Source organism: Rhinopithecus bieti, unplaced genomic scaffold (assembly GCF_001698545.2).
Source record: "Rhinopithecus bieti isolate Rb0 unplaced genomic scaffold, ASM169854v2 scaffold_21219, whole genome shotgun sequence".
In the NCBI taxonomy this organism is placed as follows: domain Eukaryota; kingdom Metazoa; phylum Chordata; class Mammalia; order Primates; family Cercopithecidae; genus Rhinopithecus; species Rhinopithecus bieti.
Genome location: NW_016810186.1, coordinates 29,041 through 55,119, shown reverse-complemented (window position 1 = coordinate 55,119; position 26,079 = coordinate 29,041). Strand labels below are relative to the sequence as shown.

Below are 26,079 nucleotides of genomic sequence, written 5' to 3'. Positions count from 1 at the left end.
CTTTCTTTCTTTCTTTCTTTCTTTCTGTCTTTCTTTCTTTCTTTCTTTCTTTCTTTCTTTCTTTCTTCTTTCTCTCTCTCTCTGTCTCTCTCTCTCTCTCTCTTTCTTTCTTCTTTCTTCCTTTTTTTTTTTTTTTAAAAAACAGGGTCTCAATCTGTTGCCCAGAGTGCAGTGCAGTGGCACACTGGAAGCTCACTGTAATCTTAAACTCCTGAGCTCAAGTGATGCTCTTGCCTCAGCCTCCTGAGTAGCTGGGACTACAAGCATGTGCTACCACATTGGCTACTTTTTAAAACAAATTTAAATTTTAAACACATTTTAAAACAACATAGCTAGAGGCAGGGTCTAGCTATGTTGCCCAGGCTGGTCTCAGTCTCCTGGCCTCAAGTTATCCTTTCATCTCAGCCTCCCAAAGCACTGGATTATAAGTGTGAGCCACCGCGCCCAGTTTCAGGAAATCTTTTCTAACCCTAAAACATTTAGGGCATCCGATGTCCACACTGTGGCCCAGTTTACATTTTTAAATATTTATTTTACATCCCAGATTGAACACTGACCTACTCTGGTGTACACCTTTGAGTCTGCTTACTGCTTAGTGAGCCCTGCTGACTGAATTTCTATGCAAAGTCAGGGTATAATGGGTTAAAGAGGTAAATACTTTGCCATTTCCAGAAAATGAACCAAGTAAGCTTAGGCGTCTTTCCCTATTTTCTTATTTAACTGTCCTCTTAGAAAGTTTTTGGAAAACAGAAAAGAATAAAAATGTAATCTATTATTTAAGAAATGGTCCAGACCAAACAGTATCTCCACCTACAAGATTCATTATATAGGTCCAAATTGTACACAGATATTTATAAAGAAAAGAAAGAAAGCTGCCCAGGAATATGATCCCAAAGGTAGACTGCAGATACAACTAACCAGAGGTTGTTACACAGCAGCTTCCCTTAGAAAACATCGAGAAGGTTCACAAATGACCTGTTTGACAGATGAAGGGAAGGGATCTGAGTAGCAGAGTTGTTTCATGTAAGAATCTAAAAATGCCCAAAGAGAGATGCTCATCATTTGCAACCAGCCTTTTCCCAGGAACAGCTCCATGCACTGGGGACTTGGTGTCACGGAGGGGGCATTTTGCATTCTTACTTTACAAGGCTTTGCAAAGCTGCTGCACAGCTCTGATTAATAATGAGCAGTGGCTTCCTGGGCAGAAGGAAAAAGCACTGGGCGCCTGTTCTTGCGCTGCCTGCAGGGAAGATTGGAGCACATACCAGAACCACAAGTTTCCATAAATGCTTCCTATCAGGAAATGAAAACGTGGGGGCTCTGCGAGCTCACTGGGCATTCAGAAAACCAGGCGTCAGTAGCCACCTCCACACACTGGCATTTTTCAGTCATTTTGTTGCTTTTATTTCTCAGCTTAACCCCATCTTCCACAGCCTCCCTGTTGCTTTCTAAAATAAACCTAACCTTTCACTCTGCTCTCTTTCTACTAATGCTAACTTTAAAGAGCACAGAGAATTCTTGGTGGAAGACCACCCCCTGAAGATAGATATTTTTTTCTCCAGCTTCAAAAAGGAGGTTTTAGGAACCACCACTTTCCAGAAAATAAAAATGAAAATATTTTAGCTGACTTGTACTTAAGACAGTCCATTGCTGTCTATTCACATGATAAAATATTTTTGTTTTAAGCCATGAGAACTATAAAATGGGCTATATGGTAAGAATCATAAGCCTATTTCCTTTTTCATCAGTTAATTTTTTAAGTTCATACCCTCCCCAGGTCTATATGATGATCTCCTGAGATGAAGAGGCCTTTCTCGTTGTCATGGACATAGGGGCCATTGCCATGTGAAAAGTGGAAACCCTAGAGGCCTGCCTGAAAAGAAATAGTAAAATTTCCACCAGGCATGTTTGATGTTTATATAGTAGCACCAAAAACAGGCAGCCCAATACTAACCTTCTAACATTAGCCTGTACCTTGTTTCATTATCTTCAAAATATATTATCCTCTTCTGTCCCCCCAAAACCTGGCCATTCTCTTCCCCTAACTGACATCCAACTCCACATTCAATGGGTCAAAAAATCCTATTCATTTTCTACCCTTACTTTCTTCAATCACTCTTTCCTTCTCACCATCATCTTTGCTGCACCTTGATTAAGCATAAGAAAATTATTCCAAGTCTGATGACGAAGAGTGGATAGGAATGAAAATGACACAGTAGAGCCAGTATTGGAGGTAAAGCAAGAGACATACCTGGGGTGCAAAATTTAAGGAGACTCTCACTCTGTGGATTTTACAAGTGTGGGGTCCGCTGAGAGTGAGTGCCTCCTTGGGTTTTACAAACTAGGCACTTCTTTTTGTCTCACCCCATCCCCAGCTCTATTATATGCTTCTTTTTCTATTATTTTAAAATATATTGTTGCCACAAACTATGTATGCTTGTCCAGACATTATGCACACTTATCTAGATATAACATATTCATGCGGGTGATATACTGGGGCTCGGATGCTGCCACCAGGTGCCTGCATGCTTGGAGAATTTTGCCAAAGCCTAGGAATGTTTCTTGAGCAGCCATTTTTCTTTATGGAATTTTTTCCTCTGGCCTATATAACCTGATTTCATTTTCTGGTTTTATATCAAGACACCAGCATGTTTTTGTCATCACAGAACACCCTTAACACTTCAAGAGTCTCAGTCAGGCAACCAGCACATGGGACAGATTGTTAACTTCAGTATCAAGAGGCAGAAGCATGATGCCTTCAGAGGTAAGGAGGTGTTGATCCGTGATGAAAGGCATCATGAATAGAAGTGAGGTGGGCCACAAGGTGCTTGTTATTAATAATAAAGTATCAACACCTGCCAACGATTCACTTTTTAGATAAATTAAAGCAGAATCAAGGTAATCTCCATAACCTCTTCACACTCTCTAGAATTCCCTGGAGTACTAACATGCCTTCCTTGGTGGAAGAGAAAGGGGTGGCTTTACATCTACCTTTCTCAGCATTACTTTTAGCTTTTAAACACTATGTACACCTATGCAAGGTGCCATTATTCCTTAAACATGTCCCAATAGGAGTAAAAGGCTGAGAATGGCGTCTGTGAGTTGAGCTTGGTAAACCCAGGAGGCCCCCAAAGATATGGTTTTCTCAAACATTGTCTCTCAAACATCTCTGGAGTGCTCCTCTCAGAAATTTTCCTGGAATTATCTGCATGTGTTTGGATCTCTATCTTGTTGAGGCCTCATGGGTGGATCCTGGGGTGCTTTTCACCTCCTTCTTGTTCAGAAAATGCATGTAGGTTCCTCCATCCCCCCAGCTTTTCATCATAGTCCTTGATTAAAAGGGCTTCATCTATGGTCTTCCTTTTTTTTCCCAGTGGGTTGGCTCTCACCTTCAGGATAAACCCATCTCAGAAGACACTGGACTTTATTGGTGTCCCTGGGTTACCTCCAGTCATCCTCAGTAACAATCCTCTCACTATTGTGTGTACAGACATACATACACACATATTTCAATTTTCCTTGTCTTAACTTTCACAACCATTTTGGTCACAAAGAGTTTATTCAAGGCAATGCTTCCTCAAATTACCATGGTTGCCTCCTAGCAAGAATCCCTACCTCCAGGCCAAATCTCCTCCATTTTTTATTGGCATAGTTATACCCGTGAGAAGTCTTGGTGTTTTGGTCATAGACATGCATGTTTTCCTGGATGTATGATGGCATAATGGAGAAAGGTAGAAAGGAACCATATAGACTTGGATTTAAACCCAACTCCAAACCCTCTTATCCTATGTCACATGAAAATGGAGTAATATCATGCATATACATGAAGTAATATCATGCCTTCTGTGTCACACACAGTTAGCACAGTGCCTGACACAGAGATTATTTCTGTCTTTTTTCATTTTTTGTCCAAAGTAAGGGCATCTAAGGGTCAGGGAAGAACTGTAAGTTTTCTTCACATAACCTTTTTCTTTCTTTCTTTATTTTTTTAACATACTCTTAATACTAGCATTTATCAGTAGGCATCCCCTGATTTTAAGAGAAATCTGGATAATTCTGAAAACAGAGTTTGAATCCTACCTAACTTTATTTTGACATAGTTCTGTGGAGTGGCAAGGAAGAAAAAGAAAAAAAATAACAGAGATGAAAGTATAATTTCATGAAAGAAAAGAAAAAAGGCTATAAATGAATTACTGTTAGCCTGTTGCTTTTCTTTTCCTAGTCACTTTGACTTGATTGCAGGGTACAATATCAGATGTGACTAACATTTTTTTCCCCATCAACTTATACCTTAAGAAGTACAAACAAACACATGACATGTTTTCTCTGTCCTTTCAGAAATAATGTCCCACCTTCATAGATCCAATGGGGCATTCCAGTTATTTGTTATAATGGAATTTACCAAATATAACACAAATAACATTTCCCATTATGATTCCCAAGATCATATGAGAAAATAGAGCCTTTCGGCCATAGTAAGCCAATGAATGCATTCTACTGTACTCCAGAAGGAAATGGAATTATGCAACATAAACATTTCTTTCTTTGTGTATGGCTTTTAATTTTAACCTTCTTCCCTCGAAGCTTAAGTGGCATTTTGAAGAGATTTTGCTGGGTTAACTTTTATTTAGATGAAAGTGATGTTGGAAATTAGAAGAAACGTTTTTCTCATTTTAACACCCTCTGGCTTAAGCATTTTGGGTTCTTTCTTTTGTTATTAGGAAGTGTTCAGTGAGTCAACTTTGACTTACATGATTATGATACTGGGGGCCAGAAGAAATTTGAGAAGTTGAAGGATAAATGACTAGTTAGTGGCATGACAGGTTTCCCATCTCCACTTCCCAATTACAATGCGATAACATTCAGGCATCCTCTTTGTTGTAGGCAGGAGTTCTTACATGAATGGGAACCAAAATGTTGAATGCCTTACACGGAGCTGCTCCTTGCAGAAAATGTGTTATAACCACTCTAACACATCTCTCTGCATCTGGCCACTCATGAAAATATGACAATGGCTTTGCTGTGAAGACTGTATCTTTAACACAGAATTTGGTTTTAAGGGATCTTACTTATGCCCCGTAGATAGAATTGTTCTGCCCAGGGAGCATAGAAGTCTTTTCTGAGTGAACTGTGAAATTGAAGGGCAGATAGTCTATCCTTACTCTTGCTGCCTGGTGAGATGAATCAACAGCATCTGGGCTTTCTGATCTATGTCGATCTCAAGTTCCTATTTAAACAGGGAGAAGAGTGGGCACTGGTGGGGAGGGAGATTGAAGACTGCAGAAATGGCCTCAACCAAATTAATAACTAGTTTTTCAAGCGAATTAATTTATTCTCTTTGTTTATTGGCAGGGTATGTAATGTGCTACTGTTTTTCACCCGAGGCCAGATCTCTCTCATGGCTGATCACAATTCCTAGGAGATGTATCCACTTTAAATTTACCTTTGCTTGTATTTTTCTCTTTTAGGTAGCTATAGATTTCACTGCCTCAAACGGGGACCCCAGGAACAGCTGTTCCTTGCACTACATCCACCCTTACCAACCCAATGAGTATCTGAAAGCTTTGGTAGCTGTCGGGGAGATTTGCCAAGACTATGACAGGTAAGAGGCTTCAGGACATTTGGAGCCTTATCGTCTCTTATGCGGGTTCAGATGGTATTTGGCTGATCCTGGGCAGAAAGTGGAAATTAAGTCTAGTAGCTCCTTATGTAGTGTCTTAAAAGTTTCATCCCCTCTGTATAGAAAAACTAAGTTTGTACCCTGCTCGCATTGGTCACCAAACGAAATCCTTTCTCAGCCTTCTTCTCTTAACTGGCTTGCAAGATGATTAGATAGCAATTTTGGTTTCCATTTTGTGAAGTCTTAGCATGTGCCTTGCTACTCAAAATTGCTTATGCACTAGCAGCAATCTAAACCTACTGAATTTGAATCTGCATTTAACAAGATCCCCAGATGATTTGTATATACTTTAGAGTTGTAGAAGCGCAGATCTATTAGACATTATTACATCTGATCCTCACATTAACACTTATATAGTATGTATTCATTAAAAGAAGTGAATACTGTACAGAAGGTTAAGTAATTTGTACACTATTACATAGCCAGAGGCAGGACTTGAACCCAGGTCTACCCACTCCACAGCTTAGCCTATAATCACTATGCTTCACTGACCTCAAAAGCTATTGGTAACTTCAGCAGAGGGTGTGGCAAATGTATGTAGCCAGGTGTGTGTGTATGTTTGCATGTGTGTATGTAGAAAATATGACTTTAAGATCAAATCAATATTCTATTTACTCTTACTTGATGATAAATATTGACCTTTCCTACCAAGAAAATTCCCTGTAGGGAGTATCTCACATAAATTATGTTAAACTGAATGTATTCTGCCTTTCCAGTAGTTTTAGAATGAAGTAAAGGAATTTAGGTGCTTGCTTAAGCAAAGCTTTTTGAAGTGAAACCAACGTAAATATAAACATGTGTAAATATCTGTTAACTCCCTGGTGTGATTGCAAACCAAGGCTAGTTAGTAATAAGCAGCGACAAACTGACCTTTCAAACCAGGAAAATAAAGAAAACAACTCTATCCTTTAGGTTTCAGAGGAATTGTGTAAGATAGCATGATTTCTGTTATTTCTAGTGTCATAATTGGTGATAATCATATTAAAAACCTGTTATCCTCCACACCATAGGAAATGACACATTCTAATGACTAGACTGTACAGAGAAACTAATAGGACAGGGTAATGGGAAAGGTGCAGTCAGTCTCCTGCCTGCCTGTGTCTCTGGATTCAGCTTGGTCATCACCAGTAACTCTCATGTAGTACAAAGGCAGCTGGGGAATGAATGAACAGGCCCAGTAAAATCAAAGAGCTTTAAACACTCAGGCCCTTGCTGACACTTCCTCTCCTGTACATCTAGGAAATAAGTCAATAGTTATTTTAAATTATCTTGTTGGAAAAACACCTCTTATACTTAATCTTGAGGTATTGACTATGAAGATAACTTGAATTTCAACACTGATTTCTTCAAGCCCCAATGCAGGCGGTGGGACAGGGGGTTCCTAGAGAGGTTTATGTCATACGAAGATTTCCACCAGTGAGAGAAAAGACTGGCCAATTGCATCCACTACATTGGAAAATTCTCCAAACCTCCCCAAGACACAAAAACAATAATTTTCTTCCTTCTTTATATCACACACACAGATGCACATACACACATTAGTAATCTAGTATAATAATGTGTGCACATGTTGAGAGACAAGAAGGGGGAGAGTATCTTCAGGATTCTCAACTTTTCAATCTTGAAATGCTTGCAAAAGATAAAGTAGGTAAATGCACTTAACACAAATGTCAAACAGTAGATGCTTAATTAAAAAGTTAACTCTGAATCTGCAGGGAAGAAGGCAGTCTAATAATAAATTACAAAGAGAAGACTGATGGGTTTTCCAGAAATTAAGATACTAAGCCTCAGAGCCCTTATTGTAGTTTTGCAGCAGATTTAGTGGATGATCTGGAAGAAGGTGCTGAACATCTCCATTTCCTGATTGCCTCACATGCAAAATGCAGAGAGTATAGTCAGAGTGGCATGTATACCTTGTAAAGCTTTTATCCCTTTGTGAGCCAGACAAAGTCTTGGGGGCATGTTTTCTTCCCTCAAAATGCAGATTCAATATAAAATAAGATATGAGACCTTAGGAGTTACATGAAGAATCATCATAAATGATTGTTTTAAAAATTTTAATAGAGTAAGATTGAAGTTATCATCCCCAACTGACCAAGAAAATCAAGTTTCTACAGCTCAGTGGAGCAATTCTTTTTTCCATATAAAGAAAACAGCTCAACATTAAAATGGGCAAATACTTAAGGAAGAAAAGGAGGATTGAAAATTCCAATGCTCCTTTAAGAAAGCTCCCTAGAAGAATGTGTATTGCAAGCTGCTCACTTGAAAACTGACAAGGTTCTGCTGTTCCTCTTTTGTGTGGGTGGATAGACAATAGACAGGCAGAGTCAGGAAATTTCAAGTCGGGGCTCTGGAATTAATTTATTCTCACATCAAAGTCAGTGTGGTTGGTGCTCAAAAGAAACACTTGAATAAAAACTGACAGAAGGCATTGTTCCCCCTCCTGCAGTGACACAGAGGTTTCTAATCCCCATGAGCCTTAGAAATTCCTCCCAGCCTCTGGCAGCCAAGAGTTTTCTTTTTGCCTTGTACAGTCATTGCTACCAGGTCATTATGAGGTGATCCATGAGGTAGAACAGCTTGAGAGATGCATAAAACTCTTCTCAGGATGGCCTTAAAGGAAAGCTTCCCACAGACAGCTCGTCCTCAAGCCTGCCTGTTCTGTTCTCTGAAAGAGATGATGCTGCTCATTTCCTCTGCCTTTGACCACCCACCCCAGCACAACTACTTGTACACACACACAAAAACACACATGCGTGTATGTGCACACACACACACAGGCCCACACAAGCTCAAGTTGTAGCACTTCTCCAGCTCCTGTATCCTGGTCTCCCTAGTCTGCTCAAAGCCAAGGTGACATCTTTTCCTTGGGGCCAGCAGGGATATGGGTCTCTGAAAACCTGCAATGTTCTCTAATGAAAAGCGTGGTCTATCTGCTATCAAGACAGTACAGAAACTGAATATGTACATTTCTTGGAAATATGGATTGTCATTTTACAGAAGTATCTACCCCAGAATGAGACAGATATCAGAAACCAAGGCATGGTTTCTCCATGGTGTGCTAGTTATGGTACGAGAAGACAAAGTTAGAACTGAAACCAATTCTGACAGGTATTTGCAAGTGTGGAGCAGTTGCTTAGTGATAAGAAGACAGTTCAAATCACAGTGCTACCTTTTCCACACTGCATTAGTCAGTGGTTCTCAGCCTTGGCTGTACATTGAGGCCATTTGAAAAGACTTAAAATGTGATGGTGCCTGCACACCACCCCAGAATCTCTGATTTAATTGTCTGGTGTGCATCCTGGAACTTAGAATTCTTCATCCTGCTAGGTATCCAGGGTTGAGACCCAGTGCTAAATCATGAGAGCTGGCTCAGATGCAATGGCTGAGGTCCTGTGCAGCATCTACTTAAGTCCCAAACACCTCATGGGGAGCTGTGAAGACAGAAAAATTAATGAAGCACAATTTTCTCCCAAGTAGCCCACAATCTCATGGGGGAGAAACACGTGTAAATAAATTAGAGCCCAGCATGGCCGGGGAGATGTTGCCCTGTGTCAGGATGGGAAGTGTATAAAAGAGGGAAGGGCTAACTCTATCCTTTGTGTGAAGAGTGGTGGTCAAGGAGGGAGTCCTGGGGATGATAATTTCTGGACTTATCAGAATTTGGCCTTCAGCTTTGTTGTTATTAGAATGTGGGTGGATTTGTTCTCCTTTTTCTGAATCATTAGACCAGACAAGTCTTCTATGAGGACAGAGTCAACAGGGATGATAGAGAGAGCATGGGGAACTGGTGACAGGTAGACCTAGGTTCAAACCGCAGCTCTGCTACCTCTGTTGCCATAAGATGTGCATTCTATGGGCCTTAGTTTTCTTCATTGTAAATAGAGGATGTATCTCACTTCCCTTGCAGAGCAGTTATAAGGATTAGATATAAAGCACCTAGCTAACACAGGTTCTACCTGTTATAAATACTCAATAAATGGCAGAGGCTATTATCTTTAATACCCTAGATTTATGTTTTAAAAATGATCTGAACACAAAGGGAGACAGAACTATATTGTCAGTTCTGAAGTTCATTTTGGACCAATGATCTTTAAAATATTTTTGCTTATGTACTTTTAAAAAATATATTAAAATATATAGCTGTCACATTTTTTCACTGAAATCTGACATTTTTCATCATGAGTTTATGTAGTGACAAAGAATGAAAATTCTAATATATTATAAATTTGGACATTTTATGATAAAACTTTTACATAACTCTTGTGACTGTGTGAAGCAGAATCTAAACACCATAACTATTTGATATCCACCATTATCCATTTTGTAAAAAATGAGCAAGCTCTTCAATGTGAGTTGAGAATTGTAATTGTTTCTTCCTTTTCATCAACTTATATTTCCATTATCTTTCCCCCAAATTTTATCCTAATGTGCCTTAATAAAATTGGTTTGAAATTCTGTTAGATCACTATACATTTCTGTAATAACAATATAAATTAAAATTTTTTAGTTTCTAAAATTTCTAAAATTCAAAGTATATTTTAAAATCTGAGTTTTATTGCAATTATTCCTAGTGCATAATTGATCAAAAGGACATAAACGTACTCGAAATTTCAGTACAATTTTGCCTATAAAAAATCTATCAGAAATCAGCTCTTACTGAAACAGATAATGGGGTGTTTTTCCAATTAGTTTATAGACCTGTGGATGAGTGGTACCTATTACTAAAGTGGGAGAGTCGAGCATCAATTCTAACTCAGTTTTTTGCTCTTATCAATGTAAATACTAAGAAAACCTGTTCTTATGAATAAGTATATGGAAATAAATAACTTGACTAGCAGTATTACTCAATTCTTTCCAGTTTAAGTTATACACCAAAAAAATTACATAATGGCCAATCATCAAAATGTTTTCTTCAATGATCTACCAGCTGACATCAACACTTGCCAAAATTTATTTAAAGCAAAACTTGGCAACTACCTGACTTGCAAAAGGATTTTTTTCCTAGTGAATCATTCATGTTTAGAATTATTCTTGTATATGATGCTACAGAGTTTTTACACTCCGGAGCAATGGACTATGACAGTTAAGATTCAGAATAGGTAAAAGAGAAGGATAAGTGAAAGGGAAGGTATGAATGGAGAACAGGTCTCTCCATCACAGGCATTCCCAGAAGATCAATTTCAGCAAAAAATACATATGGATGTAGAGGAACTGAATACTGATTTCCCTTTTTAAAAAAAAAAAAAAGCCATGTTCTCATATCCCCAGAAGTGCTTTGCATTTCCAGATACCCCAGTTTTAAGACCTCTGCTTTAGAGAACAGTTTTTGTTAAATGTCTACGTGCCCTGAGATGCCATATTGCTCTGAGCTTCATTTCCTTATGTATACAGTAATTTTTCTTTACGTTTATTAACGTTTTGATTTATCTCAAAATCTTCCTTAACAGGGGAAAACGGTGGTTAAAAATAAATCTTCCATCTGGAGGTCATTTGACAATAGTCATTCCCTAAGAAGGTCAGGACAGCTTATTCATTACCATTGAAGTATGTAGGTTTTTTTTTTAATTGTATTTTATACTATTTATTCTGGTTATAAGAAATATTGCCTTTACCCATGTGGTAATATAGCCCTGAATTTTCCAGATTGTCCATCTTTGTCATTCATTTTCCCAACAGTTGCTAAATGGCCCTTTGGTGGGTGCTGAGTGGATCCAATCTTGAGTTCTTAAAGTGTTAGTATACCAATGCTTTCTTTTGTGCTCAACTTGCCTTCTTTTACTTCTTGTATAATAAGACTTCTCTGCCTAGTTTTATTTTAAAACAGAAATAATGGATGTTTAAATCCATTGTGCTTAGTCTTAAAACTTTTTCTTTAGTGTGTTTATTAGTTAGAGGCTTTCTGGTGGCTAAGTTCAGAGAATTTATCCCTCCTGGCTCATTAATTATTCCCCTTGTAGGTGAGGCATTTTCCCTATCTTCCTACTCTTGAAACTCAATTACATAACAGTGCATCATAGTCAGCAAACATTGAATCCCCAAGAGTGGCTTAGAAAGTATAAAAAGAATATCATTAACGCCAGAACACCATAGGGATTAGAAATGGATGGAATGTTAGAGCTTACCCCTCCTAAACTCATCAAAAAAGAAAATAAGGGTGTGGAGACTCCCAGTTTCTCTATTTTGACTTCTGGGTCATCTTCGAGTGTGAAGGACCAGGATCCATCCTCCACCCAGAAAAGCGTGATTTCATACTTAACTAGAATGTACCCTAAAATCCCCCTCACAGATCTCTTCTCACACCCGCCCATGCTTGTTTTGTTTAAGGAGGAATTGCTGAGGCAAAGTATTTCAGTATGTCCAAGGACCAGAAGTATATTTTCTCCTATCTATAGCTAATCTTTCATAAGCTGTTGTGAGTGTCTGTTGACCCACATTAATACCTTATCTAATACCTGCTAGATGCAATGCACCACAAAGCCTGGATTGATCCAACAGTGAGGAGAAGTGGGAGTTGGTGATTTTCCAGAGAATTTAGACTTTGATTTCAAATAATTCAAGCTTCCTTGTATCTCCCAATCCCTAATCCCAAATTCGATAGTTGGCTATGTTTTGGTAAAGTTTTGTCAAAACCATCATTGGCTAGTAATGAGCTCTTAATCAGTCAGGTGGTGATAAAGGAGAATATAGCGTTGCTACTTTGACTTTTCTGTCAGCCTGGGATTGGTGGGGCTCATCCCTTTTTCCTTACAGATATTTACGACAGTGAGCCCTAACCTGAATTGACTGAATATACCAAGAACAGAGAAATGTAGAAATTGTTCCAAAGAACAAATCTCAGTTAAATTCTTAATGGGAGAAGAAATAAAAGGTAGATGACATGAGAAGGACATGTCCTTGCCAAGAGCCCTATGGCGACAGCCACCCGACAGCACAATATTCGATTAAAGAGGGTCTTATTTGTCTAGACAGGGGGTTAGATTACTGGAAGTACCAGTAGAAAATCACATTTAATACTATACATAATCATTAAATTATAATGGTATAACAGAAAAGACATGGGCTTTAGAATCACACAATTCTCCTTGGTAATCACCATAGGCCCCTTAGCCTTTCTGAGGCTCTATTTACCTGTAAAATGGGAATAATAAGTAGGTGAAGCTTCCAGGATTGTGTGAGAACTTAATAAATAGGTACATCATCTAGCAGGGGCCTGGTACATTGTATGCATCAATAAATGTTAATTATTCTCTTCCCCATCCTATCAACTTTAGTACAGTAAAGTTAGAGTTAAGATCCAATATATGTGAATGAATAACTAAGAGAGAAACTCCAGTGTGCATAAGATAACTCAAACCAAAAGATATGTAAGTGACTCTCTCAGGTTTTCACAAGAATCCTCCCTTCTTTTCATAGCCACATTTTAATAATTAAAATTCATGGATTATATACTCATTAACTATTTATTGAGCACACATTCTATGACAAATACTATAATAAATGGTGGGGCAGGGGGCAGTTGAGGCAGAGGACAGTGGAGTTATCAAGATTTTAATACCAAAGACAGTGTCTCTTTGAGTTCAAAAAACAAGAAAAGACATGTAAACAACTTATCACCACTTGTATGTGATAAGGTGGTGGGTACAATGAGTCATGTAGAGGGAACAAAGCTCTGTCAAATTAGTCAAACTTACAAGCTTTCCACTGCTTATTTTTTGCTTTTGTTTTGAGATGGAGTCTTGCTCTGTTACCCAGTCTGGAGTGCAATGGTGCAATCTCAGCTCACTGTAACCTCCGCCTCGGGGTTCAAGCAATTCATATGCCTCAGCCTCCCGAGTAGCTGAGATTACAGGAGTGCACCACCATGCCTGACTAATTTTTGTATTTTTAGTAGAGATGGGGTTTCTCCATGTTGGCCAGACCGATCTTGAACTCCTGGCCTCAAGTGATCTACCGACCTCAGCCTCCCAAAGTTCTGGGATTACAGGAGTGAGCCACTGCACCTGGCCCCATTGCTTTTTAATATCCACTTGGATTCAGTCTTGTCTGTATTGTGACTCTAGCTCTAATTAGCAGCAAGACAGATCTTGAGCAAGACACTTTACCTCTCAAGACATTTCCCCACCTGCAGAAGGGGAATAACAATCTCTCCCTGTAAGTATTTTAAACGTTAATACATACAAAAGGTTCTAACACAGTCAACCATAAGAGTTACCTAGTTCATGGTCACTTTTCAAAGGAAACAAAGTTGAAAGGTGAAGTGGAGGCCATTGGTGAAAGGGTAGGGCCATTTTATTTCTTAAACAGGAATCTAGTAAAAAAAAAAAAAAAAAAAAAAAATTAAGGGAAGAAGTTGTAGACTAATGACTGTAATGAACTTAAGGGGTTATTTCTTGATTTTAATTATCCATGCTATTGCTACCCCCATCACCACAGATAATCAAGAAGCATGAGCCAGCACTAGCATAGCAACATGGCCTAGCAACCTGGTAAAATGCAGGTTCATGTTTTTCTTCCTCATTAAATGAATAAATGAAGCAACTTCTTCTTTTTTCTTTTTTTCATTTTGATTTCAGTGACAAAATGTTCCCTGCCTTTGGGTTTGGTGCCAGGATACCTCCAGAGTACACGGTGAGTGAGTGGAGATGGGATCTTCTTCCACTTCGCTGTGGTCAAAGGATAACTTGGGTTTTTTTCACAGCAGTCTCACTCTCTTGACTCTGACATAACTATGTCAGTAGGGCCTAAAGAGTCAGAAATGGTCTTCAGAATCAGTGAGATTAACTCCCCAGGGTTAAATATATTTCAATACCCCTTTTCCATGCCTAATTTCTCCTATTCCTCAGACAAGCATTGATGATTTGAGTAGCTCAGGTGCCCCCCAGAGAGTTTACAAGGTTGCCACAATTTACTTCTTAGGACAAAATCTCAGAGTATGCATTGAAACTGAAACACAAGCACCTGTGCCTTAGTCTGCACTTTCTCACAAATAGAAACCCTATCTCCTGGTATTTTGGATGGGTCTTCTCAGAGGTCCAGATGAAGAGTTTCATTGTTTAGTTTCTTATAAATGTGGTCAGAGTCTGAGAAAACACTGACGATGTTGATCTCCAGGGGCTCAGAACCTATCCATTCATATATCCCCTAGGAAATAGAATTCTATTGGCAATGCCAACTGGGAAAGTCCATGACAATGGAGTCTACAAGCTTCCTTATCCCAAGTCTCCAAGTCCAAGTCTTGTATGGGAGACACAGAGAAGTTGTGAAGAAAGAACAATTATTACTTACAGAATTGGAAAGTTGAAATGTTCTTATGAAGACATTGGAATCCTATTTGGTTTTTATGATTTCTCATGACTGATAAAAGGCAAAGATTGTGTGTAGATAAATTTGCACTGTGGTGAGGCTGAGACACTACTGTGATATTCTAGATGCTCCTGTAGAACATTCTCCACAGGGAACTCATGCCCACTAGGTGGGCAGGTCCTTGGAGAGACAGCAAAGTACCTGCCCCAGCCTCCACCTTACCAGTGCCTCTGAGGTCTGAGCTAAGTACAAACAACATTGCCCAATCCTCAATTTCTCTTTTACTGGCTGTGTCTGAGCCACAGGTCGGGAGGTAGATGCTGACATTTGCTCCCTCACTAGAGCCATCACATAAAGGACTTTCCTCTTACGTATCCTTTTTGAAAGAGGAAATCAATCTCCCTGTTGCTCCTGGAGTGAACAGTGGGTGGAATGGCATGTCTCCCTGACTTGTTCTCCTTCTTTTTTGCCTTGTATTCCACACTGGCCTTCCTGCTGGGCATAGCTACATAATTCTAGAAGCATTTATTAGAAGTAGAGCTTGTGGAGAGAAAGAATATAGAACAAGAGTTATCGACTGGTGGCCTGTAGACATTATTCAGGCCACAAATGTGTATATTTGACACACTTTTAAAACACGAATTCAGCAATTGCATATAAAATGTCAGATTTCTGACTTCTCTTGAAAACCTGAAAGGTCTGGCAACACTAAGATTAAAAGATGACCTATATAAGAATAAGCTGGAGCTGAGGAGATATAGGCCCCTTCAAATCTGGAATGTAAACAGGTGAATGCCTACTTTCTTCATAGAGCTGCTGAATAGCTCAATAGCCATCAGCCCAACTACCCAGGGATTCTTGAGTTTTCACCACATCCCCACCAGGTGTTCTCCCAGCCTCAGGTTGGCCCAACAGGGCTGAGGACAGAGCTATGCACCATACCTTTTTCTCACAAATGACGTCTTTCTGGTTCCCTTCCTGGAGTAACTAATCCTTCTTGCTCTTTTCTGAAGTCCTCTTGTTCACTTGATCCCCTAACTCCATCCTTCCTGTCAGCAAAATCCCCTGGTTCTTCCTGTTTCAACGGGCATCTCTCACATTTCCCCATTTCTGGTCCCCAATACCCCTTTTCCATGCCTAATTTCTGCCATTCCTCAGACAAACACGGATGATTTGAGTAGCTCAGGTGCCCCCCGGAGAGTTTACAAGGTTGCCACAATTTGCTTCTTAGGACAAAATCTCAGAGTAGGCATTGAAACTGAAACACAAGCACCTGTGTCTTAGTTTCCACCTTCTCAGAAACAGATCTTGAGAAAAGGATTTGGATGCAAGTAGTTTATTTGAAAGGCGAAGGAAACCACAGTAGAGGTTGGGAAGTGGAAGTCAGCAGAGTATATCATCAAGTCAGTTACCGCTGTTGGCAACTGGTGCTTAACTCTGCTGAAGAACCCCAGGAGGCAATGTACAGCACACACGGACCCCAAGGGATAAGGGAGCTGGGGTGTGTATACATCATCTCCTGTTAATTACTGATTACTCCCAAGGGTCACTTTTAGCCTGTCGCTTGGGCAAGCAAGACAGGCCCTGGAGGCCCGGAAAAAACTTAAGGTAAACAAAGCAAATAAGATGACTGGAAGTCAACTGGCTTGCCCGGAAGTGCTGAGAGCAAGGGAATACGAGATAAGCGCCGAGAGCATCACCAATCACCTCCCACTAAGAAAGGAGGCGTCTTAAGTGACCTATTTTATAGATACCCAAAAGAGTCAGAGCTTGGAAATATCCTTTGAAATGAAATTATCCATAAAATACCAAATGATTCAATAAAAATGTCCAGATGCCAGAACATCCATCTTATTTTATCAGGTTTTCAGAAAGAAAAAAGTAAACAATATGTTATTTGACCTTGTGCATAGGTTCTGCCAGGTAAAGGAATTTGGGTTGAAAGATTACAAAGTATATTACTTTATTACGTTTCCAAAAGTAGAGTGCAGTCTGTTTTACCTGTAGGTATGTGAAAATCCTCCTGCCCTGTAGTTCTGCATATCACATTAATGATTCTTAAGTGTCAGCTGTTTAGCTGAAGCCTTTATAACCATCACCATCCTGAGCAGACAGCTTGGGTTATTGAGTTTTTTTGTTTTGTTTTGTTTTGTTTAATCACTGGGTCCAAATGGAGCTCAGCCAAATCTAAGCCTCCAGTCTGTGGCCAGTTCTATCTAGCAGCTATTTGAAGTTCTCTTTCTGAAATCTTTTCTTGGATTTTTTATAAGCCTTATTCTCCCCTCCTGACAGCATTTATCTGATTCTAGAAAATCTTCCTGTCACCTCAACTCCACAGGGAGCTTAGAATTCACCCTCCATCTCAGACTGTGTAAAGGCTTGAAATGGTTCCTGCTGCTTAACACATAATGAATGTAACGGGCATTTGTTTGCAAACTCTAAACCCCAGTGCCTTCTTACTGGATTAAAGTTGTAATTCTCCTTTCTTCTTGTTTCTTAAATTTTAATTGGCGTCTAGGTCTCTCATGACTTTGCAATCAACTTTAATGAAGACAATCCAGAATGTGCAGGTAAAGCACAATGTGAAAGAAAGCCAGAATCACAGTCCTTCCCTTCGCACCTTTCCCATTTTAGTTTCTCTCCGCTGGTGTAGCATATTAGTTACGATTGTCCACAGCAGAGAAGCAGGCTTTCTGTATCCTCATAAACCATGCTACTCCACAGGTAAGAGAAAGCCATGATAACAGAGCAGGAAAATAAGAACTGGAAAAGACAGATGCAGAAGAGGTCTTGAGTTTATAGTAATAATGTTGATCCCAGTCTGGGATTCCTCGGGCCAAAATAATAATAACAATAAAGGAAACTTCACCTGGTAGGCAGTGATACAATATCCCTCTTTCTGTTTTCCAAGTTTTCATCAAGTGTTTTTTTTTTTTTTTTTTTTACAACTTCATCTCTGTTCCGATATAAGGAGATGGGGAAACATGGAAATAATTTCCCACTTTTCGGCATATCGGTCAAGGACATGGCCTCAGTGAGTTTGAACAAGCGGCATCATGGCTTTGTGCCAGAGAAAGCCTGCTCAAAGGTTCTGGTTCATGTTCCATTGTTTCCAGCCAGAATTCTCCAACATGATTTCACAAAATAATGATACTGAAACCACGATGATAATTATAATAAATTTTGTTCTACAATGGTATTTTTCTGTTTTCTAAGTAACAGAGCCAAGTACATATGTTGCTATGAAGATCATAAGACATTTTTGCACTAGAAATGTCCATATCTCTCTCTTCCTTCTTGTCAAGGAAGGAGGCTAAATCAGGATTCAGATCCAGTAGAGTGTGTAAGGCGTCTAGCAGTTAATGGCCAAGAATCAATACCTTTGAGTCTGAACATAGTAACCTCCAAGACCCAATCTCCATTCTGCCATTTTTTCCACTAATGTGTTCTTCACCCTCAGTTTTCTGTGGTTTAGACTTTCCTCATCCCCAGCCACCCCCATTCTGAAACCATAAGAATGGTTTCCCCCACAGTAGAATGAAATATAAACCCTTGTATTCACCTGTTTTATACTCTTAGAATTCATCTGCCTGATACTTTTCAAGAGGAAATCGAACTTGCTTATCTTAGGCGAAAACTCAAGAACCAAAAAAAGATAAGGAGCTTCTATTCAGCATCACTTAACTTCAGAACCAGACTGCCAAATGACTTGGCATCTGTCTTTAGAGTGATAGCCTTTGGGGCAGGGCCAAGTGGTGCAGGATTGTCAATGAGGTTGGGAGCATGTATGTAGGGCAGAATAGAACAGAACTTGCTCATCTGAAATACCCAAGAGCTATTTTGCAGTGCATGGTGGTTATGGAGAACAGTCTCAGGAGGGGATTGTGTGGATCCCTCTGGCCAAAAACAGGACCAATGTGCTGTTTCAGAATAGAAAGGTATAGAAGGATGAGCAGAAATAGGGAAAGGCAAGTGACAACATAGGCACAGACAACAAGAGGAGCCATTTGAATAAAAATCATTTGTAATGAGATTATTGCTGTGGGATCAGAATGATAACATGAAATTTGCAGTCAAGATGTATCAAGTGCTAGGAGAAGCTGCATAGATAGGACTGCCTCTCTTGGCAGAGTCCCATCCTTTTCTATTTCCTGGGCTCATATGGCCTCAGGATGGAAGCCCCCCTTTAAATGAAGGGTTGTCCATGATGATAACCATCACTTATCTGTACTCAGCACCCAGAAGATGAGTATATCAGCCACTTGGCTCATTCATCACACACTTGGTGAGCATTACATTTGCTTATTACTGCCTTAAGCTCTTTGGGGAAATACAAAAATTAAGTAAATCATGATTCCTGCCCACAAAGAGTATAATATACGGAGAGAAGGTCATGGGAACTCCTGATTCTTATAGAGGGCATAGGTAGTATCTACTAGAGTCAACAAGATTGTGTGGAAACAAGTGCAGCATTGAAGCTGGCTTGCTAGTGGCTAAGAACACAGTGCTTAGAGCCAGGCAGACCCAAGTTTAAATCCTGAGTCTTGAACAAGCTTGCTATGTGACCTAGGGCAGATCATTGAACATCTCTAAGCCTGTGTTTCTTCACCTATAAAATGGGTATAGCATCTATTTCATTATGCTATGAGGCGTGAATGAAATCTTATGTATAAAGTAGGATATTAGGGGAAATTTTGTGAAAATGGTTGCTTTTGACTTCAGTTTTTAAAGAGGAGAATGATTTCAGTGGGGAAAGAGGAAGCAACACTAGCAATGTGGTATTCCTTTTTATCTTAAGAACATAAATGTGATGTTGATAAGGACTATTTGGAAAATTTAATGCTTCACTTTTACGTGTGTTTGGCTATAAATATAGTTGGAGTGACTCTGGAACTGTTGATCTTTGCCAATTTCACCTCAGGAATTCAAGGAGTTGTGGAAGCCTATCAGAGCTGTCTTCCTAAGCTCCAACTTTATGGTCCCACCAACATTGCCCCCATCATCCAGAAGGTTGCCAAGTCAGCGTCAGAGGAAACTAACACCAAGGAGGCATCGGTAAGGAGGGGGTATTTGCCTCTTAAGGGGAGCTTACTCTTCCTTACCTGGATATTGGCCGTAAGACCCATCTCACTCTGAAAATTAATTCCAACATTTCTACCTGTGTGAATTTGGACAAGTGACTTAACCTCCTCCTATCCTCAGTCTTGACATCTGAAACATGGGGATAATCCACCCCATCTTTGCTGGGTTGTGAGGCTAAGAGATGACACATGTCAACTGTCTACCACATTGTCTGAACATAGGAGAGACTCAACAATGGAAGCTACTATATTCACTAAAGTATGTCATACCCACCTCCTGCTCTTGAAAAGAAAAAAGAAAAGTTTAAAAATAAGCTTGCTTTTCAAGGTACCCATATTACGATGGAAGTAAAGCACCACAGAAGTAAAACAATGGATGATTTTGCCTCCTGGTGGTAAAGCGGCGCAGCGCTAAACATCACAGCAAAAATTGATTTCACATTCTGTTGGTTTTCTTAAGAAAAACGCAAACCAAGAATACAGTTTGAGTTTTGCCCCTAATATTTTAGAAGTAAATATATTACCGTAATACCTTATGTATTTATTTTAATAATAACATTAATACCTGTCTTTTTAGCTTTATGATTTTTTTCCAGATTTAGTAGAGTATTACCAATGTCTGAAGTTTGCTCTGTAATTTTATCCTGGGTACGGAGTTTTTATTTTAAAAAATACTACTCCTTTATCGTCTTACGTCAATTCATCTAACCTTCTTGCACTGTCTGCATGTTCTCAGCCTTCCTTTGTGTTAGAATGGGTGGAGGACCATGCTCCTAACTCATGTCAACATCTTCTTTTGTGTACTTGAGCACATCTCCTCTGAATTATCCAGGAACTTTGACTCTGTGGTCATATTCTCACTCTTTCTCCTATCATCTATTGTTTTCCTTTCTACTTCCCATTGTACTGAAGACTTATTCTCATTAACAAGTGCTCATTCAATAACATCTCCTGCGTTAAGTTAAAATCTCCCCCTTGACTCCGCTTTACCCCTCAGCTACTGTCCTTAACTTTTTCCCACTTACAATCTACGCTCCATGCAGAAACCAGATTGATCCTTTAAAAATATAATTAGTATTGGCCAGGTGCAGTGGCTCACGCCTGTAATCCCAGCACTTTGGGAGGCCGAGGTGGGCGGATCACGAGGTCAGATCGAGACCATCCTGGCTAACATGGTGAAACCCCGTCTCTACTAAAAATATGAAAATTAGGCGTTGTGGAGGGCACCTGTAGTCCCAGTTACTCGGGAGGCTGAGACAAGAGACTGGAGTGAACCTGGGAGGTGGAGCTTGCAGTGAGCCGAGTTCGTGCACTCCAGCCTGGGCGACAGACTCCACCTCAAAAAAAAGAAAAAAAAAAAAAATATATATATATATATATATATATTTAGTATTACATCATTCCTTTGTTCTAAATTCTCTAATACTTTTCATGATACTTGGAGTAAAATCTAAATTCCCTGATGTGGCTTAGAAGACACTATAGGATCTAATCTCTGCCTACCTCTCTGATCTTAATTCTTATCACTATCTCTTTTGCTCCCTAAATTTCAGCCACACTGACCTTCTTGCTGTTCCACAAACACACCAAATATATTCCCACCTCCAGGCCTTTTCACTTACTGTTCCCCTGCCAGGGTTTCTCTCACTCAAACCTCCATATGATCCATTCTCTGACTGTGTTAACATCTCTGCTCAACTCTCAACCCCTCTGAAAGTTCCCCCTGGTTACCTTATCTAAAATAGCCAACCCACCCACCCACACCATGTCTCAGCTTTACTTTTCTTCTTAGTACTCATCACCATCTGAAATACTTTAGGTACATCTACTAACTTGTCTATTTTATGTCTCTCTACGTTCATATGGAAGCTCTACAATAAGACTTGTTCACTAGTATCTCTAGGACACAAAACAATGCCTGCACACAGTACATGCTTGATATATACTTATTTAAAGAATGCATGTAAAAGCACTCTATTTTTCATATGTATATGATGAAAAGTACTTTACATTTTCTTTTGTAAAATTGGTGTGTATCTTAAATATTGCACATCTTATATGCCAGAAAATATAGTGTTCTGGTTTTCATTATAATTTGAAGTCTCTCCTACTTGAAAAGATCTGAATTCCCAAGGTCCGTAGAGAGAACAACAGTCACTGCATGCCTTTGGTTCAGTCCACTGGCCCTTCCGTACATCTCATTATCATCTTCAGCTACTCCGGGCTTGGGTCATTGAGTGACATGAGCAGTTCCTACAAGGGAATGGGAATCGTTTGAAGCAAAATTTTTGTTTTAGACTAGTAATTTTTCCATGTCCTTTTATTTACATAGTTGACCACAGTTCCAATCTCCTACCCAACATTCATCAGGTAACCCATAGCTATTCATAAGAAACAAACGGGTCTGATCTGTGCTGCATGTTCTCTCATCTCCTCTGTTCACTACATCATGTTCTTGAAGTCACTAACCAGTGATTTGACTATGAAAAGGACTGGAGACCCTGGGGAGCTAAGAGTGTGTTACTTCAAATAATTACTTTAGAATAGTGAATACGTACAACTGTGGTTATGTTAGCCTTTATGCTGGGCAGAGACACTCTGTAAGCTGAGATCTTGTCCAGCAGAGATGCTGAGGATTTAATCCAAGCCAAGTCTTTTCCAGGTGTGAAAGCTAAGAAAATCCTGACTCCTCTCTGCTCATCTTTCCTCTTCTTTTCAGAAAGCATGAACACTATTAATTTTTTTTTTTTTTTTTTGAGACAGGGTTTTGCTCTATCACCCAAGCTGAAGTGCAGTGGCACAATCATGGCTCACTGCAGCTTTGAACCTTCTGGGCTCAAGCAACCCTCTGGCCCCAGCCTCCCAAAAGCTGGGACTAAAGGCATGTGCCACCACGCCCAGCTAATTTTTGTATTTTTTGTAGCGATGGGGTTTTTGCTATGTTGCCCAGGCTGGTCTCAAACTCTTGGGCTCAAATAATCCTCCTTCTTTAGCCTCCTAATGTTCTGGGGTTACAGGTGTGAGCCATTGCACCTGGTTAACCATCAACACTTTTCAGGATTATAGACCAACATCTCCACCAGTGCATGGACCCTGCAAGTCTTCCCCTAATGCATCTCTTTCCCACCACAGAGGTCTTGGAGCAAATTTGAACCTTCATAGATGCAAGATTTAGGAATAAGGTTTGGATGTGACCAGTATTTTATTTTATTTTTTAACCTCTTTTTTCAGCACCAGAACCAATTCTCCAAATGATAGCTTGCTTAGAAACCTAACATATAAAATAGACTTTAAAAAATACACTATTCTTGCCAAATTTGATCTAAGGAGTAGAGTCAGAAACTTGTCCATTCTCTTTAACTCCTTTATCCTCAAGAGCATCCAAGGCATCCCTAAGGGCTCCCCGGGGCCCAGGTTAAAAATTGGATCATCTCATCCCCTCTGGGGTACCAGGACTCATATGGCTAAAATGAGAACAGAACTAATGTAGGTCTGGATTTCAGGCTGATATAGAACAGCGTGAGTTTTTGGCCATCACTCACTCCCTCAGGGATAGCTGGGTCTGCAATGAAAAGACAGACCATTAAATGGGACCAAAGGTAAGAAGCATCCAACCCACATATCCCCATATAAATTACCCCTATAGATCAAGAACATATGCTTTTCCCCAGAGGTTTCTCCTGTTCTTTGAAAAGTCTATGCTCCAGAGTCCCTTGTTATCTCTAAGGGTCATAAACTTGAACATCTTCGGCAAGCTGTGCCAGGGAGTCTGTTGCTATAGGATTTTCCCCTTGATTTTGTGGAACTCTTCTAGGTAAAAAAAAATGCCCCTCTTTATCTAAACAGGACCTCAAGTAGATTCAAAGACTATAATATTTCATCCATGAGCATTTTCCCAGTGTGTCTTTAGAAGGAATTGTTATTATTTGCTTTATCAGAAATTTCCATCAGGTTTTGATCCTGCAGTCTACAGCCTGGTGCCTTCAGCTAGATTAAACCTGGCAGGATCAGATTCCAGAATCCTGACAATCTCTGCAGGCCAGCAGTTCTTAAACTTTTTGTTCCACAAACCCCTTTAGCAGCTGGTAAAGTTCATAGATCGCTTCTCAGAAGTGGTTTTTTGTGTTTTGTGTGTGTGTGTGTGTGTGTGTGTGTGTGTTGTTTTGTTTTGTTTTTTGAGGCGGAGTCTTGCTCTGTTGCCAAGCTGGAGTGCAGTGGTGGGATCTCAGCTCACTGTAACCTCCGACTCCCTAGTTCAAGCAATTCTCCTGCCTCAGCCTCCCGAGTAGCTGGGAGTACAGGCACGCGCCACCACGCCCAGCTAATTTTTGTATTTTTAGTAGAGACTGGGTTTCACCATGTTGGCCAAGATGGTCTTGATCTCCTGACCTCGTGATCCGCCCACCTCGGCCTCCCAAAGTGCTGGGATTACAGGTGTGAGCCACCGCACCTGGCCAGAAGTGTTTTTAAATGTACAACATAAGACCCATATTATAAAACAAACCAATTATATTGAAATGCAGTTAGCAAAATATTTTTTAAAAGGAAGATGGAGACATCATAAATATAGTGATAAAATGCTTCTTTATTTATATATTATGAGAGCCAGTAGTTAGTCTAATAATTCTATAATTTCTAAGTTGTATTAAACATAAATGATACATTGAAATAGATGCAGGTACTGTAATACAACAGGAAAATATCTGTTTTTTAATTAATAACTGAGCCACAAGTAGAACTAATATTAATTTGATTTGTTGATTATACTTATAGTGAAAAATGATAAATTTTATTAGAGATTAGTGAAAATAAAAATGTAATTTACTTCAAGTTTACAGACTGCCTGAAATCTTGCAGTAGTCCACAGAGACAGGTTAAGAACCACTAGTTTAGATTAGCACTCAATAAACTATAAATAAACTAAACTGTTTTTCAATGGCTTGCAAGCTGAGAATGGTTTTTAGATTTTTTAATTGTTGAAAAAAATCAAAGTAGAATAATGTTTATATATCATGACATATGAAAATCTTGTGACATTAAAAATCAGTGTCCATAAATAAAACATTATTGGAACACAGCCTCTCCCATTCATTTTAAATATTGTCTATGGCTTTTCACACTACAGTGGCAGTGTTAGGTAGTTGTGACAGAGATCATTGTGGTCTACAAAGCCTAAAATACTTATTAATGTCTCTTGACGGAAAATAGTTTCCTGACATCTGCATTACGACTGTAAAGTTTCTCAATGTGGTAGTATGACCATCAGGTTGTTTTATTTCTTTTTTTTTTTTTTAATATACTTTAAGTTCTAGGGTACATGTGTACAACGTGCAGGTTTTTTACATATGCATACATGTGCCATGTTGGTGTGCTGCACCCATTAACTCATCATTTACATTAGGTATATCTCCTAATGCTATCCATACCCCTACCCCTCCCTACAATAGGACCCGGTGTGTGATGCTCCCCTTCCTGTGTCCAAGTGATCTCATTGTTCAATTCCCACCTATGAGTGAGAACATGCGGTATTTGGTTTTCAGTTCTTGCGATAGTTTGCTGAGAATGATGGTTTCCAGCTGCATCCATGTCCTTACAAAGGACACAAACTCATCCTTTTTTATGGCTGCATAGTATTCCATGGTGTATATGTGCCACATTTTCTTAATCTAGTCTGTCACTGATGGGCATTTGGGTTGATTCCAAGTCTTTGCTATTGTGAATAGTGCTGCAATAAACATATGTGTGCATGTGTCTTTGTAGCAGCACAACTTAAAATCCTTTGGGTATATCCCCAGTAATGGGATGGCTGGGTCAAGTGGTATTTCTAGTTATAGATCCTTGAGGAATCACCACACTGTTTTCTACAATGGTTGAACTAGTTTACAGTCCCAGCAACAGTGTAAAAGTGTTCCTATTTCTCCACATCCTCTCCAGCACCTGTTGTTTCCTGATTTTTTAATGATTGCCATTCTAACTGGTGTGAGATGGTATCTCATTGTGGTTTTGATTTGC

General features: G+C 39.5%; 1 protein-coding gene across 1 annotated transcript in view; it reads left to right on the top strand.

Moving 5' to 3' along the window:
• CPNE4 (copine 4) overlaps positions 1-26,079 on the top strand; it is a 659,177-nt gene that overhangs the window by 619,494 nt on the left and 13,604 nt on the right. Inside the window, exons 17-20 of the mRNA XM_017891576.1 lie at positions 5,469-5,602; positions 14,257-14,311; positions 17,505-17,556; positions 19,908-20,041. Coding sequence (XP_017747065.1) covers positions 5,469-5,602; positions 14,257-14,311; positions 17,505-17,556; positions 19,908-20,041 — 375 coding nt within the window. The remainder of the gene's footprint in view (positions 1-5,468; positions 5,603-14,256; positions 14,312-17,504; positions 17,557-19,907; positions 20,042-26,079) is intronic.